General features: G+C 39.5%; 2 protein-coding genes across 3 annotated transcripts in view; one reads left to right on the plus strand and one right to left on the minus strand.

Moving 5' to 3' along the window:
• Window positions 1-1522: 1522 nt before the first annotated feature.
• On the plus strand, window positions 1523-13843 carry LOC133621786 (synaptogyrin-3-like). The gene is made up of 4 exons (XM_061984148.1): window positions 1523-1741; window positions 7184-7418; window positions 11077-11222; window positions 13383-13843. The coding sequence occupies exons 1-4, from the start codon at window positions 1637-1639 to the stop codon at window positions 13611-13613; spliced, it is 717 nt and encodes a 238-aa protein (XP_061840132.1). The 5' UTR covers window positions 1523-1636; the 3' UTR covers window positions 13614-13843.
• Window positions 13844-16945: 3102 nt separating this feature from the next.
• The window catches only part of LOC133621796 (voltage-dependent T-type calcium channel subunit alpha-1H-like), a 108302-nt gene continuing 104702 nt past the window's right edge, over window positions 16946-20545 (minus strand). Inside the window, exons 33-34 of one of the 2 annotated variants that reach the window (XR_012051168.1) lie at window positions 18940-20063; window positions 16946-18769 (exon numbers count right to left, since the gene is read on the minus strand). Coding sequence is in view for 1 of the 2 variants with exons in the window: in XM_072916083.1 (XP_072772184.1) it covers window positions 19500-20063 (564 nt within the window). In the remaining variant the exon portion in view is untranslated. Of the gene's footprint in view, window positions 20064-20545 lie in introns of both variants that reach the window. The other variant, XM_072916083.1, reaches the window with a different exon arrangement.

Below are 20545 nucleotides of genomic sequence, written 5' to 3' on the forward strand. Positions count from 1 at the left end.
AATGACTCATATTTGACACACGCAGCTATATTAATAAAACATTTTTACTGTTCTTTTTAGCATATTCAATACCTTGGACCTTAAATCCTACTGAATGGCTCTTTATCTTCTTCCCTTTATGTGATTTTAAATTATTGAAATTAGCCTCCTCCATTTTGGAAAATGATGCCTTGAAAGGTGAAGTGTCACTCATGACGTGACGAGTTTGACCCGGCGGTAATACGAGACATGCGCTAATTACTTTGCTAAACAAGTTTGACCCGGCAGTAATTCTAAGCATGCGCTGATTCTAAGCATGCGCTAATTATTTTGCGAAACGAGTTTGACCCGGCGGTAAAACGAGGCATGCGGATAATATACCCGGCGGCAATTCAAGGAAATACGGTAGTCCAGGTTATTATTAATTTCATGAATCTTATATTTTATTAAAATATTATATTATACAACTCTATTATTTAATGTAATCATAATTAAATTGTAAAATAAAACAAAAACGTCTAGGTTTTTTTTAATATTTTCCTATTTAAATTACATTGCATTGTGTTTATTTGTTCAGTTCAGTTCAGTTTCAGTTGATTTGGAACATGCATATCACATATTTCCAGTTGTTTCATTACAGCACGTCCGAAAAGGAGTATAAACTGAGTTTATTTAATCCTACCCCTTTTCATACCATATCAATTTTATCCCATTTCCTTGTTCTCTGTAACAAAACAGTGAAGTGAAGTGAAGTGAATTATATTTATATAGCGCTTCTCTCTCGTGACTCAAAGCGCTTTACATAGTGAAACCCAATATCTAAGTTACATTTTTAAACCAGTGTGGGTGGAACTGGGAGCAGGTGGGTAAAGTGTCTTGCCCAAGGACACAACGGCAGTGACTAGGATGGCGGAAGTGGGGATCGAACCTGGAACCCTGAAGTTGCTGGCACGGCCACTTTACCAACCGAGCTATACCGCCCCAAACAGTGAATTAATAATGAATAAATAATATCCCATAGTAAGTAAACAAATATTAAATACATGAATAATCTTTATTTATAAAAAAGGGTTCAAAATGTTCATCATAATCAATTTGCATACTATTAATTTTGATTATTGAGACTCTGTTATGATAATAGACAACAAATTAACATTATTGTAATAGTATAATGAATAATATGAGAATAATGATAATAATTATTCATTATTGCATATTTTATCATCTTATTTATTACTAATATGAATACAATAAAACAGAAATCTAAAATATATCATTATTTAGTCATTGTGTGATCATTATTATGTATATTTAATGAATTTTATATTAAACGAAAAAAAACATTAAAACATGAAAAAGTACTTTTTTAATGTTTATTATTGCATTTTAATACAAATCAACAGGTCTAATGACGCCATTGCTCACTCAGATTACAGTAAACTTGAAAAACGTGGGAAAAATATCATTCAAAGTTTGTAAATAAGCAGCAGTCTGGGAGTGACGTCATAGTGTGGCTGCAGGAGGAGGAGGAGGAGGAGGAGGATGAAGAGGAGGCTGCATCCAGCTGCTTTGTGGCCGCCTCGTCTGCGTCTCTCCGCGGTCAAAGAACAGCAGCAGCACCGCTAACGCCGGCGGAGCGCAGGGCTGCTAGTCGGCGATGGAGCCAGCGGCCGCCTTCGGTGCCGCCAAGGCCGGGAACATCGCCTTCGACCCGGTGGCCTTCTTCACGCATCCTCGGACCATCTTGAGGCTTCTGTCGTGGGTATGAGCACCTGCGATCTTGTCCTTGTTTCATGGAGGAAGGCCCTGCGTCTCTTTTGTCTCTCCGCGGCTTCACGGTCGCCTCGGAACAGACGCACGATTATTGCATTTAATCACATTTCTTGCAGCATCTCAAACGCTGCAAGGTGAGCCAACAACTGACGTTAACGTTTTTATTTTGTGTTCCTGAAAGCATCTTTTGTCTCCAGATGTGGCGGACATGCCCAGCAAGGCAGCAAGCTGAATTTTAATGGCAAAAGCATGAATTAGTTCATTATTCAGCGGGGGAAAGTGGAAAAATGTAGTATATTATATATTTTAATTCAATATTCTTATTAATTATCACTGTTTTATATATAGACTATAAAGAGAAAACTGTCCTTTTATGCAATCAAACAAAACATGGATTTGAAATAAAAAATATATATTTATATTTGCAAAGAAAAAAATATTTGCAGCCAAAAAATAATGGATTTGAAAAATAAAAATACATTAATATTTGCAAATACAAAAATATTTTTTTCTAAATAAATACAAATATTTAAAAGTTAATTTATTTCAGTAGTTTGATTCTAAAAGTCAAACTCCAAAACACGTAGACTGAAATATTTCAAGAACTACTTTTAAAATGTCTGAATATTTGTGCTGATTACATAGCTTACAGCCACTAATGCGGGGATGTCAAACGTAAGGCCCGAGGGACGGATCAGGGCCGCGAACGGGTTTTATCCGGACTGCGGGATGAGTTTGCTAAGTATAAAAATGAACCTGAAATTTTCTGAATGAAAGAAACTGCTGTTCTAAATGTGTCCACTAGATGTCGCAATAGCAATTCTTTGTATCTTTGTAGATGATGCTACATGTGTACAAAATAAAGCATGTGATGTTAGTACATCAGTTGAGGAATATGATCAAAAATACTGTAATTTGATTTTGATATCATTTTTTATCTTGATAGATTGAAAATGAACACCAATTAGTTGACTGATGAACATTATCACAATATTTATTCAGAAAATATAAATAAGGACAAATAAAGTATATATACTATTAATTGCAACAGGTAATTGTAAAAAAAAACAAAAATAACATTATGATTTGTACAGTGTTGGGACTAACGCGTTACAAAGTAACGCGTTACTGTAACGCCGTTAGTTTCGGCGGTAACTAGTAATCTAACGCGTTATTTTTTATATTCAGTAACTCAGTTACCGTTACTACATGATGCGTTACTGCGTTATTTTACGTGACTTTTTATGTAGTATAAAGTGTGTTTTATCGTAGCGCTGTTGTGTCATCGTTCTGATTCTTCTTGTGTCACAAGCCGGAGAAGAGAGAGAGACACGCGCTCTGTGTGGGTGTGTGAGTGTGGGGAGGGGAGGGGGGCGTGTCTGATCATGGCAGAGCCAGAAGTCGAGTTTGCTAACATGGAGATATTTTCACTACTTTTCTTTTGTCGAGCACAAAGAAAAGAACATTTTAGTTAAATGTAAATTGTGCTTTGGATCAAAGATGCCATCTACTGCCCAAAACAGCAATTCAAATCTGCTGAAACAAGCTACATAAGCAACATGCTTCGACAAAGCTAGTAAAGAGAGACAAAGACTCTGATGCCACTTCACCTCCACCATTTAAGGATTAAGTCTGCCTCTTCTCATCATTCACCGCTGAAGGTACACACTCTGTCAATCAATGTTCCCTCTAATTGTTGATGTGTGCGAGCAAACGCAAAAACTCCCTGAGCATTGAGTGGAGCCCATGTGAGCAACTTTAGACGTGCACACTGCGGCTACACCAGCAGCACACCTGTCCCAAACCTCACTAAATAACAAGTTACATCTCCATCCATCCATCCATTTTGTACCGCTTGTCTCTTTCGGGGTCGCAGGAGCCTATCTCAGCTGCATTCGGGCGGAAGGCAGGGTACACCCTGGACAAGTCCCCACCCATTGCAGGGCCAACACAGATAGACAGACAACATTCTCTTATTATTATAATCAAATGACAGCAGTCATTTCCATTTCTAATATAAGTGTTTAGACTCACTTACAATGACAATAACAACAAATATTGTTTTTCATGAACTGTGTACTTGTATTGTTTGTCTGGGTGGAGGTCCTGCTTTGGAAATAATTTGTACCCCTTTCAGACATTGCATTTAGTTCCCATTAAAACATTCACATGTTGCACAATGAGATGTAAGCAGGGGATCATGTGTACATTCCTGCAACTTCCTGTTTGTAAAAAAATATATTTTTATTAGTATTTATTTAATATACTAACAGCATTTAATGATTAATATTTATAAATTAAGATTCCTAATAAATGACACTAGAATAAGCACACATTTGATTGGTAAATCATAGTGTAACGACCTGGAATTACACTTTATGTGTGGTGTTGGAGTTGTCCGACTTTTTGTGTGGCTGTAAACGCATCACTGGCTAAGTGCCATATGTGCAAGTGTTGGCGCATGTGAGAAAGAGCGAGTGGCTGCTGTTGATATAACAAAGTAGCTTTAGGTCTGGTTTGTACTGCAGAAAATGACCACTTTTGCTAGATATCGTTTTTTTTTTTTTACAAATGTTTTGCTCAGTAAAGTGATGGATGGAATTCATGTCCTCAAAGCGTCTCGACAGACGTATTATTATATTTGAACAATGATGACGAAAACGGTTTTCTCTGTCGTGTTCGCGTCGTGTCGAAAATTGTTATGCGCTTATTTTTTTATTTGATTTTGTGCGTGGCATAGATTTGCCGTGCGCAGAGGACGCTTGAGCAGTGCGCAATTGCACAGGCGCGCACCTTACAGGGAACGTTGCTGTCAATTCTCTTATATACTCTTTAATTCTAGACTTCTAGAGTGTTTGATTATCACATCACTCTAAATGTATAGACTATAAAGTTCACAAACATAAAGAGGGATGCTAGTGGGCCAGGCCAATCTTTCCTTATCTCTAAACTAAAACTGGGGAAATGTGTAGAGTGTTCTGGGCTTCAGACATGATTTTGTATCAGAATTACTTGAGGAAGAAAATGCCTGGTTAGGCTTTGTGTATGTAGTGTGTGCCTTTCTTGGTTTACATCTATGCTGTCATTAGGCTGTTTGTTACTTATGTATGTTATGTTGCAGCTATTTAAAATAGTTTTGTCAATTTGTTCTGGCCAGAAAAAAATTGGCCTTTGTAAAATATCTTTGTCTTTGTGTGTTGATGTAGAGCACATTGCTTTGCAGAGTTCAGTGATGCAAATGCATGTCAAGTTGATCAACACATTGTATTATTCTCCAGTGCAATAACAGTACTGAAATGAAGGCTAAAAGGGCATTAATGGGAGCTTTAAAAAAAAAAAAAAGAAGAAGAAAAAAAAGAAGTAACTAAATAGTTACTTTTCACAGTAACGCATTACTTTTTGGTGTAAGTAACTGAGTTAGTAACTGAGTTACTTTTGAAATGAAGTAACTAGTAACTGTAACTAGTTACTGCTTTGCAGTAACTAACCCAACACTGGATTTGTACAATTTCAGAATGTTCTATTTTCAGACAAAGAAAACAATCTGAAATTGTCTTTATTTTTAAGTTATCGTGCTGTGATTTCACCAGTCCGGCCCACTTGGGAGTAGATTTTTCCTCCATGCGGCCCCCCATCTAAAATGAGTTTGACACCCATGCACTAATGACACAATACGTATTTTCATTAGAGATGTCCGATAATGGCTTTTTTGCCGATATCCGATACTCCGATATTGTCCAACTCTTAATTACCGATACCGATATCAACCGATACCGATATATACAGTCGTGGAATGAACACATTATTATGCCTAATTTTGTTGTGATGCCCCGCTGGATGCATTAAACAATGTAACAAGGTTTTCCAAAATAAATCAACTCAAGTTATGGAAAAAAAAAATGCCAACATGGCACTGCCATATTTATTATTGAAGTCACAAAGTGCATTATTGTTTTAACATGCCTCAAAACAGCAGCTTGGAATTTGGGACATGCTCTCCCTGAGAGAGCAAGAGGAGGTTGAGGTGGGCGGGGTAGGGGGTAGCGGGTGGTGTATATTGTAGCGTCCCGAAAGAGTTAGTGCTGCAAGGGGTTCTGGGTATTTGTTCTGTTGTGTTTATGTTGCGGATGTTCTCCCGAAATGTGTTTGTCATTCTTGTTGGGTGTGGGTTCACAGTGTGGCGCATATTTGTAACAGTGTTAAAGTTGTTTATACGGCCACCCTCAGTGTGACCTGTATGGCTGTTGACCAAGTATGCTTTGCATTCACTTGTGTGTGTGTGAAAAGCCGTAGATATTATGTGTTTGGGCCAGCACGCAAAGGCAGTGCCTTTAAGGTTTATTGGCGCTCTGTACTTCTCCCTACGTCCGTGTACACAGCGGCGTTTTAAAAAGTCATAAATGTTACTTTTTGAAACCGAGACCGATAATTTCCGATTATCGGACATCCCTAATTTTCATACAATGCTTTTTCCAAGTTCTAAGTTGTAAATCTATTTTATATTTCCAAAATATCACTTTGACCTGTAATACCAAAGTTAATTACTATTTCTTAAAGCTATATCCAAAAATGTGTAACAACGACTTTTTATGATCCTGTAAAGAACTTCATTTGGAAAAGTGCATATTGAATATGCTTTTTGGCCCAATAGCTCACTCCAATAAGAGGACAATTCAAGGTATGTATCAGAACTTTGCCTTTATAAAAGCATCTAGAAAAGATTGGTCCGGGACGACTACAGCGTATACCACAGGGCATCCTTATAACATTGGGTCTGTGCCTTTAAAAAGTCATAACAACACGACATGTGAAGTCTTTGCATTAAAGTAGAGTTTGTTTGTACTGTTCTCGTCAGAATAATTGTATCCAAGTTATCACAAAACTTTGTGTTTCATTGAGTTTAGCTCGCCCTGCGAGAGGACAAAAGCTGTGTTTGATCCTACCAAGCAGAAGGCTTGTAAAACTCCACTGTGTAGGATGGGAAGCGACACGAAGGCGTCGGTTTCTTTGATGTATTGTAATCCACAGGAAGATTTTGTCTTGACCCGAGATCTACAAAGCGAAGAGGAAGCAGGGCCGGACTCCCCTCCAGGCACCTTTTCTTTGAACTGTTTTGTAACCGAAGGCAGTGGCTGTTTATGACCCCTGTCCTTTAGAAATAGCTGTTGCCATGTAATCAGGGAAAGTCCAAATAACGGAGGAGGCGTACAATCTTTCGTCAGAGCGTGGTGGAACACTGTACAAGGGTACAGGTGTACGCGCTCTCCTCAATTGAGCTAAATTGAATTCTGTCTTGTTTAATAAATGTCATCAGTGTTTGAACCTGACAGTTCTGCATTTGTTGTCCTATACTTGCATAAGCCCCGCCCCTTGAAGTCACAAACGACAGCAAAAGCGACCGTTCCCCCTAAAACAAAATGTACTCCCGCAGGTGTTCTCCATCGTGGTGTTCAGCTGCATCGTCAACGAGGGCTACATCAACATCGGCAGCGAACGCCTGCTCTGCGTCTTCAACAACAACGCCGACGCCTGCAACTACGGCGTCACGGTGGGCGTGGCCTGCTTCCTGGGCAGCATCTGCTTCCTGGTCCTGGACGCTTACTTCCCGTCCTTCAGCAGCCTGCGGGACAGACGACGCGCCGTTCTGCTGGACCTCGTCTTCTCCGGTAAAAAAAACAAGGACAGAACACTCCACGTTTACAAAGATATCGGAATAATGCGACAATTGGTGATGACGCTCAGTAAATGTGCGACAACGTCCGATGTTTCATCAGAAGTAATGTTAGAGTAATCTGCAACCAAACCACTGATAATTAGACATTAGACACCTTAGAACAACTTCACTCTTACTTCTCATCAACAATCTACGACTTTGACTTTGATCGGGATTACCACTTTTTCTCACGCTACCAAAATAGATAACGTGTGTGCTAGCAGTGAAGAATTCGCGCTTAATGTTATTCTTCGACAAAACAGCGTAATAATCGTTGGCAGTTCTCAAACAGACTAACTCGATAAGATTTTTTTTAAATTGCTTTTAGTTTTATCGCTGCTGATGCATACAAAAATATCGCACTTCATACAACGATAATAATAAAAAGTTTGCTATTATTTTTCTTCTTGCCAACATTTATTTAATCAACAATCTAAGACTTTTTCGGAAGAAAAATTTATCAGAATTATCACTTTATCTCAATACAGTCTAAAAGAAATAACAAATGTGCTTACACTTAAGCATTAGCGCTGAATGTTATTCTTCGACAAAACAGCGTTATAATCGTCGCCAGTTCTCAAACAGACTACCTCGATAAAAAAAAGTTTTTTTCGTAATTTTAAGGACGAGCTCGTTATCAGTTTAATTGCTGCTGATCCATGCGTTTTCAAAAATATTGCGTTTTATAATAATAATTATAATACAACAATAATATTATCAATACATTTGCTATTATTTCTCGCCAACACTTATTTCATCAAAAACCTAAGACTTTTTGGTACGGAAAATTGATCGGAATCATCACTTTATCGCAATATCGTTCAAAATAAATAACAATCGTGCTTACACTTAAGCATTAACGCTGAATGTTATTCTTTGAGAAAACAGTGTAATAATCGTCGGCAGTTCTCAAACAGACTAACTCGATAAGATTTTAAAAAATTGCGTAATTTTAGGGACGATCTCGCTTTTAGTTTTATCGCTGCTGGTGCATACAAAAATATTGCACTTTATATAACAATAATAATAAAAAGTTTGCTATTATTTTTCTTCTTAGCAACATTTATTTAATCAACAATCTAAGACTTTTTCGGAAGAAAAATTGATCGGGATTATCACTTATTATCACGAAATAACAATTGTGCTTACAGTTCAGCATTAGCGCTTAATGTTATTCTTAATGTTATTCTTCGACAAAACAGTCTTCCGCAGTTCTCAAACAAACTACGTCGATAAAAAAAGTTTTTTTCCTAATTTTAGGGACGAGCTCGCTATCAGTTTAATCGCTGCTGATACGTTGTCAAAAATATCGCATTTTATAATAATAATCATGATATAACAATATTATTATTAATACAGTTGCTATCATTTTTCTTCTCGCCAACACTTATTTCATCAAAAACCTAAGACTTTTTGGGAAGGACAATTGATCGGAATCATCACTTTATCGCAATATCATCCAAAATAAATAACATCTGTGCTTGAAGTTAAGCATTAGCACTTAATGTTATTCTTTGACAAAATGGCGTTATAATCATTGCCAGTTCTCAAACAGACTAACTATAAAATAACAACATGTTTTTGTTATTCTTCGACAAAACGGCGTAATAATCGTCGGCAGTTCTCAAAAAGACTAACTCGATAAAATAACAAGATTTTCGTAATTGTAGGGACGATCTTGCTTTTAGTTTTATCGCTGCTGATGCATACAAAAATATTGCACTTTATAATAATAAAAAGTTTGCTATTATTTTTCTTCTCGCCAACACTTATTTCATCAAGAATTTAAGACTTTTTCGGAAGGAAAATTGATCGGGATTATCACTTTATCTCAACAGCGTCTAAAATAAATAACATCTGTGCTTACAGTTAAGCATTAGCACTTAATGTTATTCTTTGACAAAACAGCGTTATAATCGTCGCCAGTTCACAAACAGACTAACTATAAAATAACAATTTTTTTTGGTTATTCTTCGACAAAACAGCGTAATAATCGTCGGCAGTTCTCAAAAAGACTAAACCGATAAATTACTATTATTAATACATTTGCTATTATTTCTCTTCTCGCCAACACTTTTTGGGAAGGAAAATTGATTGGAATCATCACTTTATCGCAATATCGTTCAAAATAAATAACAATCGTGTTTACACTGAATGTTATTCTTTGACAAAACAGCGTAATAATCGTCGCCAGTTCTCAAACAGACGAACTCCATAAGATTTTAAAAAATTGCGTAATTTTAGGGACGATCTCGCTTTTAGTTTTATCGCTGCTGATGCATACAAAAATATCGCACTTTATAATAATAAAAAGTTCGCTATTATTTTTCTTCTCGCCAACACTTATTTCATCAAGAATCTAAGACTTTTTCGGAAGTAAAATTGATCGGGATTATCACTTTATCTCAACATCGTCTAAAATAAATAACATCTGTGCTTACAGTTAAGCATTAATACTTAATGTTATTCTTCGACAAAATGGTGTTATAATCATTGCCAGTTCTCAAACAGACTAACTATAAAATAACAATTTTTTTTTGTTATTCTTCGACAAAACGGCGTAATAATCGTTGACAGTTCTCAAAAAGACTAAACCGATAAACACGATAAACCCGATAAAATAACAAAATAACAAAATTTGCGTAATTTTGGGGATGAGCTCGCTATCAATTTAATCGCTGCTGATACATACGTTGTCAAAAATATCACATTTTCTAATAATAATCATAATATAACAATACTATTATTAATACATTTGCTATTATTTTTCTTCTTGCCAACACTTATTTCATCAAGAATCTAAGACTTTTTCGGAAGGAAAATTGATCGGGATTATCACTTTATCTCAACATCGTCTAAAATAAATAACATCTGTGCTTACAGTTAAGCATTAGCACTTAATGTTATTCTTTGACAAAACAGCGTTATAATCGTCGGCAGTTCTCAAACAGACTAACTATAAAATAACAAAATGTTTTTGTTATTCTTTGACAAAACAGCGTGTGTCAAACACCAAGTTATACGACTCATACGGCGGCAAGCTTAGCTAAAAAGGTTAGCATGCTAATGTTAACGTGTTAATGTTAGCTTTCACACTGTATATTGTAATGTACTGTAACAAAACACTCTCTTTTTACCGTTTTTCAAATTGTTAGTAATTCCGCGTAAAAAACATCGTACATTTTTACGATAAAATTCTGGCGAATGAGCTGCCAAATTTTTTTGACCATATTATCTATAAATGTATTTGTTTTTACAATCAGTAGCCAAATATTCTGTCATTTCGTATGCAAGACGTTCTTTTTTGGAGCATTTGTATGTCATTTCTGCGATTGTCGTCAATCAAAGACGAACATTTGCATCTTTTTAGGGGTTGGTGTAGCTTGTTACGAGTTATCCGATTCCTGCGCCATGGAAGCGACATCAAATGATGACGTCGTGGTCTAGCTGGAAGATCAAAGCCTTTACTAACCGTCCAATCAGACTTCTCTGATTCCTCCGCTACACATTTGCGTGCTATCTGGGGATTGCTATGATATGCTGTGATGCATTAGTCAAACACTCTATAGTGTAAACAGTCAAGTGCTTTCTCTTGGCCCCGCCCCCCGCAGGCCTGGCCTGCTTCCTGTGGTTCGTCGCCTTCTGCTTCCTGACCAATCAGTGGCAGGCCACGTCTCCCGACGAGCTGCCGCTGTCGCAAGGCTCCGACGCCGCCCGAGCAACCATCGCTTTCTGCTTCTTCTCCGTCCTCACGTGGGTGAGTACCTTTTTTTTTTTTAATCGAATATTACGTATTGGTATTTTAATTTAAGTTAAAGTACCAATGATTGTCACACACACACTAGGTGTGGCGAAATTATGATGTTATACTATGTCATACATTAGGCAGTTTGTGTGGATGAAATCTGCTTTTGCAAAAAAATGTTCTCATATCGCTCTACAATGTATCCCACCAAGCATCTTCTTGGAAAAAAAGTCTTAAAAAAAAAAACTTTTGGGAAAAAAAACAAACAAAAAAAACAAGGGGAAATAACATGGAAGAAAAAAAATGGGGGGGGGGGGATAAATAAAATAACAATTAAAAAAGGGGGGAAGTTATAAAGAAAAAATAGAAAAAAAATAGAAAAAATGGGAAAAAGGGGAAAAAAATGAAAAATTAAAAAAAGAAAAAAAAAGATAACAAAGAGAAAATTGGGAAAGGGGAAAACATTTAACTTAAAAAAATATTAAAGAAAAAGGGGAACAAAGGGGAAAAATTGGGAAAGAGGAAAAAATGTAAAAATGTAAAAAAAATTTTTTTAACTATATATATATATATATATGTATGTGTGGGAAAAAAATCACAAGACTATTTCATCTCTACAGGCCTGTTTCATGAGGGGGGGTACCCTCAATCATCAGGAAATCTCCTGATGATTGAGGGTACCCCCCCTCATGAAACAGGCCTGTAGAGATGAAATAGTCTTGTGATTTTTTTCCCACACATACATATATTGCGCTCTACTACGGTATCGAGCACTATTTTTTGGATAACCTTATTAAGACATATATATATATATATATATATATATATATATATATATATATATATATATATATATATATATATATATATATATATATATATAAAAGGGGGAAGTTATACAGAAAAAATGGGGAAAAAAATAGAAAAAAATGCAAAAACGAGAAAAAAATTGAAAAAGAAAAAAAAAGAAAAGAAAAAGGGGAACAAAGGGAAAAAATTAAAAAATAAATGGGAAAGGGGAAAAATGTAACAATAAAAAAATAAAATAAAAGAGAAATGGGGACAAAGGGGCAAAATGTGGGGAAAAATGGGAAAGGGGGAAAATTGGAAAAATTAAACAAAAATTAAACAAAAAGGGGAACAAAGGGAAAAAAATGGGAAAGGGGGAAAAAGGGAATCATGGAAAAATAAAACAATAAAGCAAAAAAATAAAAAGGGGGGAAGTTGTAAAAAAAAAAAAAGAATAAAATGGAAAAAGGGGGAAAATTTTGAAAAAGAAAAAATAAGGAAAAGAAAAAGGGGAACAAAGGGAAAACATTGAAAAAAAAATGGGAAAGGGGAAAAAATTTAACAATTTAAAAAAAAGAAAAGAAAAAGGGGAACAAAGGGGAAAAATGGGGGGGGGGGTGGGAAAGGGGAAAAAATGGAAAAATAGAAGAAAAAAAGAAAAAAGAAAAAGAAAAGGGGAACAAAGGGAAAAAATCTACTTTTGAGGTCTTGACTTTAAAATGCAACAAATTAAAGTATTCAATATAATAATCAATGTGTATGATATACTTAAAATACATTCATGTGTTGCTAAAGAAATATTAAACAAATATTTCTTACATTCTTTTAATTAAATCATTTGACTTGAATTCGCGATAAATTGTATTGCAAAATAAATAGTTCAAAACATTCAAAGTAGGCGTGTCCTGACACAACTTTTGCCACTTTTGATATTTAGCCTTGAGTATTGGGCCGATACCAATACTGATCCGATATGATATCGAGAGGAATCCGACATAATTGTACTATTTTGTAGTGTGGAGTATTAGAGAAGAGTTGAAACACTCACCTTTTTATTACTACATGTCCGCAATGGACTTATGCTGTCTTTAAGTTGAAGTCATTGTTTTTCAGTCACGCCTATCGGCCACAATGATTCTGAATTCATGTAAGTTGAATGATGCGGACACATTTGTTACTGGATGCTTTCACTTACTCTTCTGCCTTGGAAACTTTGTACATGTGAGTAAAATGCAGCTCTAATTATTTGATACTTGTTTATATTGACAAATGTTCTTTATTTATAAAGATCGATGACTCGTGTTATTTTATTACTTCTGCTCATTGATTGGCTGGATGAGATCACATGGTGCTAACACGCTAACGTGCCGTTCTAACCCACAGGCGGTCCTGACACTGAGCGCGCTGCGCCGCTATTTGTCCGGCTCCCACGCCAACCTGTTCACCTGGCAGCACCTGGACCCCGCCCCCGGCCACGCCCACGCCACGCCCTACCCCATCGCCAATGGCGCCACCATCGTGACCACCAAGCCCTACCAGGCCCCGCCCTTCACCGAAACCCTGGACCCCCAGAAGCTCACGCAGCAGCACAGACCGGTGGCGCCCGCCTTCTAGAGACCGCGGCGAGGAGGGAGGGCTTAACCCGCCCTACCCCCGTTACCATGGCAACCGCTGGCTCAACTTAGATCGCTTTGTCCCTCCGTGTCTTCACGCGCGCACTCGCCGACGTTCAGGCACACAACTTTACTCTCACACACACACACACACACACACACACACACACACACACACACACACACACACACACACACACACACACACACACACACACACACACACACAAATTGGTCTCATACACGCTGGCTGACCAATCCCACGCATTCCATTGGCTGAAAATGTGATTGACAGGCAGCTTGACCAATAGGAAGCATTTTCCTTCCTTGTAGAGCACAGGCCAGCCTGCTGTGAAATATTCATGTGTTTAATATTTGATTGTTTTTTCCTCAAGTGTGTGATGGAAAATGTTATCAAATTAAAGTTTAAAAAAAAAAGTTGTAAAATAAAAGCATTAAAAAAATGTAATAAAATAAAACCAGCGTCACGATCAAAGAAAGGCTCGCAATTTGTTGTTCATCTTCATGTTCAATTCTCTGACCTTTCACCCCCTGATGGTCAGCAGAAGTACTACAGCTACTAGATACTACATGTACTAACAGTACTAATATACACTACATGTACTAGATACTACAAGTACTAACATAGTAGTAATACACACTACATGTACTAGACACTCAATGTACTAACATAGTACTAATATACACTACATGTACTATCATAGCAGCAATATACACTACATGTAGTAGATACTACAAGTACTATCATAGTACTAATATACACTACATGTACTAGATACTGCATGTACTAACAGTACTAATATACACTACATGTACTATACACTACATGTACTAGATACTACATGTACTAACGTAGTACTAATATACAATACATGCACTAGATACTGCATGTACTAACATTGTAATAATATACACTACATGTACTAGATACTGCATGTACTAACGTAGTAATAATATACACTACATGTACTAGATACTGCATGTACTAACATAGTACTAATATACGCTACATGTACTAGATACTACATGTACTAACAAAGCAGTAATATACACTACATGTACTAGATACTGCATGTACTAACATAGTAGTAATATACACTACATGTACTAGATACTACATGTACTAACATAATACTAATATACACTACATGAACTCGATGCTATATGTACTATACACTACATGTACTAGATACTACATGTACTAACATAGTACTAATATACACTACATGTACTAGATACTACATGTACTAGATACTACATGTACTACATATACTCTCTAATAGTACTAGCATACACTAGATGTAGTATTTCCATTGACATAGTACATGTAGTGTATGTTAGTACTAGTGTATGTAGTGTACAGTACTTACATGTTGCGTAACGTAGTACTAGTGTGTATTGGAGTAGTAGTAAATACAGGAAATGACTAGTACAAGTCAGACAGGAAGTAGTTTTATTCCAGGACTGCAAGCCCCATTTTATTGTTGTGCATGTCATCGTCCACAATGTCAACATTTGCATCATTGAAAGTCCTCCTCAGGTTACCATGGTTACCACAAACCATCGCCGCCTCACATTCCTCACATCAGCGGCGCTGCGTAAATAAAATAGAATATTTCCACTCACAACCTGAAAAAGCCCTTCAACGCACTTTAAAAAAAAAAAAATTATTATTATTTTTTTGGAAACGATCCAAACGTGTCCTCTGGGAAGGCTGGAAAGAAGAAGAAAAAAGAAGACTCCGCCTCCAAACAGCAGGGGGCAGTCTAACACTTGCCGTGTGTCATCTAGTCTACCCTGAGAGTACCAAGACAAGAGGAAGCAAGGAGGCAGGAGACAGGAGACAGGACGGAGGTAGAGAGCCAGGTCACACTTCATTATGTTTGTCTACAAGCAGGAAGTGACATCACAACTAGTCCAGTCCACTAAATGCACTCAGGTGAAAACACTTTGCACTAAATAATGTTGTCAATACTACTATCTCACTGAGAGCTGTTTACAACCTGAAATTAGACCAAATGGATCCAAAATGGTCCTGGGTCCACGCTCTCTGGATGCGCATCGGACCTTCTGGGGAACTTTCAGACCTGGATAAGATAGTCCTTTTTCAGGTAGTCTGGGACCTTCCGGACTGTCAGTCACGTCGCATGAAAAATAATATGATATTATAACTATAGGTCCCAACATATTTTGGGGTCTGTTGGTTCCTCTTACAGTCTGAGCCATACTCTTTGGTGGTGCCACAAACCATGAACAGAACTGAACTTACCCTAACTCAACTAGAAATGCTAGCCTAACCCAAACCTTAATATCAACTTTTACCCGAGAAACGCTAACTTGACCTTAACCAAACCCCGACTACAAACCCTGACCCTAGACCAGGGGTCGGCAACCTTTACCAGTCAAAGAGCCATTTTGACCAGTTTCACAAATTAAAGAAAACAATGGGAGCCACAAAAATCTTTTGAAATTTAAAATGAAATAACACTGCATACAAAGTTTTTTTTTGCTTTGTGCTATGTACATACCAAGGGTCTCACACCTTAATATGTGAATTGAACGTTAGTGCGGCCCGCGGGTTTTATATGAATGGCGCTTGACAGCGTCATACTTATCAACCCTCCCGATTTTTTTTACGAATTTCAGGGCAACTATTCTCTCAAACGTGCCGTGATGGTACAGCATTTAGCGTCCACTACAACCAGCGTGCCGGCCCAACCACACGTTGTATGAGGCTTCCGCTTGCTCACGTAAGTGACAACAAGGCATACTTGCTCAACAACCATACAGGTCACACTGACGGTGGCGGTATAAAAAACTTTAACACTCTTACTAATAATGCGCCACACTTTGAACCCACACCAAACAAGAATGACAAACACATTTTGGGAGAACATCCGCACCGTAACACAACATAAACACAACAGAACAAATACCCAGAATCCCATGCAGCCCTGACTCTTCCGGGCTACATTCTACACCCCCGCTACCAAACCCCGCCCACCTCAACTGACGCACAGAAGGGGGGCGGGGGGTTTGGTGGTAGCAGGGGTGTATAATGTAGTGGTTTTGGTTCAAAGTGTGGCGCATTATTAGTAAGAGTGTTAAAGTTGTTTTATATGGCCACCGTCATTGTAACCTGTGTGGCTGTTGACCAAGTATGCCTTGCTGTCACTTACGTATTAGTGATCAGTTCTTTTGACTGTACTGAATCACTAGAATCAGTTCCTTAAATTGAGTCGTTCAATAAATTCGTTCACCGACACCCCCCCCCCCCCCCCCCCCCCCCCCAAAAAAAATAAGAGGGGGGGGGCGTGCGTAGTACAGTACAGTGCAGACATTCGCGGGAGAAGCAGCAAATAGGGTGAACGTGAGTCCCTACACAGCTCTGTGCATGCAGTACACCAGGCAGTGAGTGACTGACACAGCGCCACAGTCAGCACAGTTCAGTACGTGAACCTGAATCACTTTTGCAGCAGCAGTTCTGTGTGCAGGTCGGCGAATCATGAGTCAGTCAGTAACAGCTACCCCAGCGGCAGATCTCGGTGTATGTCAGTTCGCGAACGACACAAGCCCTCAGCACCCATTGAACGACGCGCACAGTCACTGAACGAGAGCCTCAATGTGACGTCCTCCTCCGCGACACAGTCAGTTCTCTGTGTCAGTCGGTTCGCGAGTCCTGATTCTGTCGTTCACTGAGTGATTCATGTCGTTAATCCGCGGTGAACGAATCGTTCGCTCAGTCCCTCCCCCCGCCCCCATGATGAGTATGGCTGCGTCGTTCAGTTCATGAAGTGATTCGGTTCAGTACGTTCACTCAAAAGATTTGTTCGTTCGAACGAATCGTTCACGAACGACACAACATCATTACATATGCAAGTAGAAGATGCATATAACAAGAGGCTGGGCTGGCACGCTGTTTGTACAGGTTGTAGAGGGTGCTAAATGCTGTACCATCATGGCACGCCCTTATTATTATTGTAAGGGTGAAAATTGGAGAATATTACTTCCGGGAGTTTTCTGCGAGAGGCACTGAAATCCGGGAATCTCCCGGGAAAATCAGGGGGTTCGGCAAGTATGCAGCTGAGCCGCATCAGAGTGATCAAAGAGTCGCATGCGGCTCCGGAGCCGCGGGTTGCCGACCCCTGCCCTAGACCAAAACCTAAAACCCAACACCAAACCTAAGTCTTAACCAAGTCAAACCTTAGAATGCTAACTTGACCCTAATCCTAAACACATCCCAACTACAAACCCTGATAATTAACCAAACCCTAATACCCAACCCCAAAACTAACTCTTAACCAACCTGAACCCTGGAACACTAACTTGATCTCAAAGCTAACTAAACCCCAACTCCAAAGCAAACACTGACACTGAACATTCCACAAACCAGAACACTAATTCTTACCCACCCTTATCCTAGAATGCTAATTTAAACCTAACACTTATCAAAGCCCTAGCCCAAACCCAACTCTAATCCATCCCCAAATCAATCAATCAATGTTTATTTATATAGCCCTAAATCACAAGTGTCTCAAAGGGCTGCACAAGCCACAACGACATCCTCGGTACAGAGCCCACATAAGGGCAAAGAAAAACTCACCCCAGTGGGACGTCGATGTGAATGACTATGAGAAACCTTGGAGAGGACCGCATATGTGGGTAACCCCCCCCCCCTCTAGGGCAGACCGAATGCAATGGATGTCGAGTGGGTCTGACATAATATTGATCGGTAGGTTGTGAGTTCAAACCCCAGCCGAGTCATACCAAAGACTATAAAAATGGGACCCATTACCTCCCTGCTTGGCACTCAGCATCAAGGGTTGGAATTGGGCGTTAAATCACCAAAAATGATTCCCGGGCGCAGCCACCGCTGCTGCTCACTGCTCCCCTCACTTCCCAGGGGGTGAACAAGGGGATGGGTCAGATGTAGAGGACAGATTTCACCACACCTAGTGTGTGTGTGACAATCATTGGTATTTTAACTTAACTTAACTTTAACTTTAACCTTGACCCCAACCTAACCAAACCACTACCCCAACTTCAAACCAAACATCAACAGAACCATCAACTGAACCATCCCCAAATCAGAACCCTAAATTGTACCCACCTTTATCCTAGAATGCTAACTTAAACCTAACACTAGCAAAACCCTTGCCCCAAACCCAACTCTACCCGATCTCAAAACCAGAACCCTAACTCTTGCCCACCCTTACCCGAGAATGTTAATTTGACCCTAACACTAACCAAACCCCAACCCCAAAACCAACTCTAACCCATCCCCAAACCAGAAATCTAACTCTTACCCAACACTAGTCTTGGAACGCTAAATTGACTGCAACCACAAACCATGACCCTAGCCTAAACCTACAACCCTAAAATCCAACCACAAATCTTACCCAATCCTTACCCAAGAGTGCTAACTCGACCCTAACCGGGATAACACAATTCTGTCTAAAGGTCCAATTCATCCAAGGGCAACCTTGACCTCAACCCTAACCCAACCTCAAACAGGAACCCCTAAAACAACCCCATTAGCCCAAAAACCATAGACCATTTTACGCTTATCCAAGTTCACTGCTAGTTTTGGAGTTTGACTGTACTTTGGTGGTAGTTTTTAGAGACTGGGCACAGCTGTCAGCTCTCAGAAGGACGCGGGGGACGTGTGGATGTGGACTTTCAGGCACTCAGACCGAGGCTTTTGAGGTGTGAGGACATGAACGAAGGAAGGGGCGAGGACGTCTCTAAATGTGTGCAAAAAGCTGCACTGGGGAGGAAGGGGAGGAGTCTCAACACATTCACGCCAGGGCAAGGCAGGGGGCGTGGCCTCAAACAGGAAGTAGTCCGAGTCTTTTGGTGTGCTTTTTCAGTCGTCCATAGAGTTCGACTCGGCGTGGTGAGGAGGAACGGTCGAGGCGTCAAACGACAAAGTTCGCCTCCTGAGCTCCACGCTGCTGTCCATTAGCTGCGTCGCCGTGGCGACAGGCTCCTCCCCCGGAGGCGGGCTCATCCGCTCCTTCCTGTTCCTGCCCGACACGGGAGACACCGATTGGCTGAGGTGTCTGCTCATGTGCGAATGTTGCGTGTGAGCCGAGGTGTTGATGCTGCGGACTTCCTCGTCGGCGTCGTCCGGCTGGGGGCCCGCGTCGGACCTGGGGGCCGGCGAGGGGGAGTCCCCGCTGGGCACCTGGAGGCCGGTGACCGTGTCCGATTCTGACACGGATCCGTGTTCCGGTCCCGTTCCGGTGTCGCCGTGACCGCGACTCCTGCAGGAGATGACCCTCTGAGGCTGGGCACACTTCAATGTGTGGACGCTGGACGAGCGCTGGCGGGGCGGCGTGGAAGAGGCGGCGGCGGGCGCGGGCGAGTCGGCGTCCGCCACGTTGTCCGCAGAGCCGCTCTGGTCCAGAGAGTCAGAGTGCACGGCCTCCTGCGCGCGCACAAGACCAGGAATTCATTAGAAGGACGCCAGCAAGGAGAGAACTTTTGTTGACTTGCAATTTCTCCTCCAACCACTAGGTGCTAAACCACACTGAGTGACAGAACATTTAAGTTCTTGATACCTGGAGCGGGTTTCGAACACGCACGAAAGAAAAAAGTCACACATTTATTTCATTATTTTTTTTCAATTGAATTAATTATTTAACGATTCAATTGAATATTTCATGATTGTTGAAATAATTGGCGATTTGATCATTTATTTATTTATTTGATGCACTAGGGTTAGGGTTAGGGTTAGTCACCGAGCTCGGTGACTTTATTTTATCCTCAAAGTCAGTGGGCGGATCCCAACACCTGGTTGGTTAATGTAAAAGCACATTTAATTAAATATTTTAACGTGTAATCATTTCATTAACAATTGATTGCAATATTTTATGATTTGTTGATTTTTTTTATTTATTTCAAGATTTA

Source organism: Nerophis lumbriciformis, linkage group LG25, assembly GCF_033978685.3.
Source record: "Nerophis lumbriciformis linkage group LG25, RoL_Nlum_v2.1, whole genome shotgun sequence".
In the NCBI taxonomy this organism is placed as follows: Eukaryota; Metazoa; Chordata; class Actinopteri; order Syngnathiformes; family Syngnathidae; genus Nerophis; species Nerophis lumbriciformis.

What these genes read in the sequence shown, in the direction of transcription:
- LOC133621786 (XM_061984148.1), top strand. Translation starts at nt 1,637, where the DNA reads ATGGAGCCAGCGGCCGCCTTCGGTGCCGCCAAGGCCGGGAACATCGCC. An exon ending in TCTTGAGGCTTCTGTCGTGG is followed by an intron (nt 1,742 to 7,183) that starts GTATGAGCACCT and finishes GTACTCCCGCAG; the next exon opens with GTGTTCTCCATCGTGGTGTT. An exon ending in TCTTCTCCGTCCTCACGTGG is followed by an intron (nt 11,223 to 13,382) that starts GTGAGTACCTTT and finishes TCTAACCCACAG; the next exon opens with GCGGTCCTGACACTGAGCGC.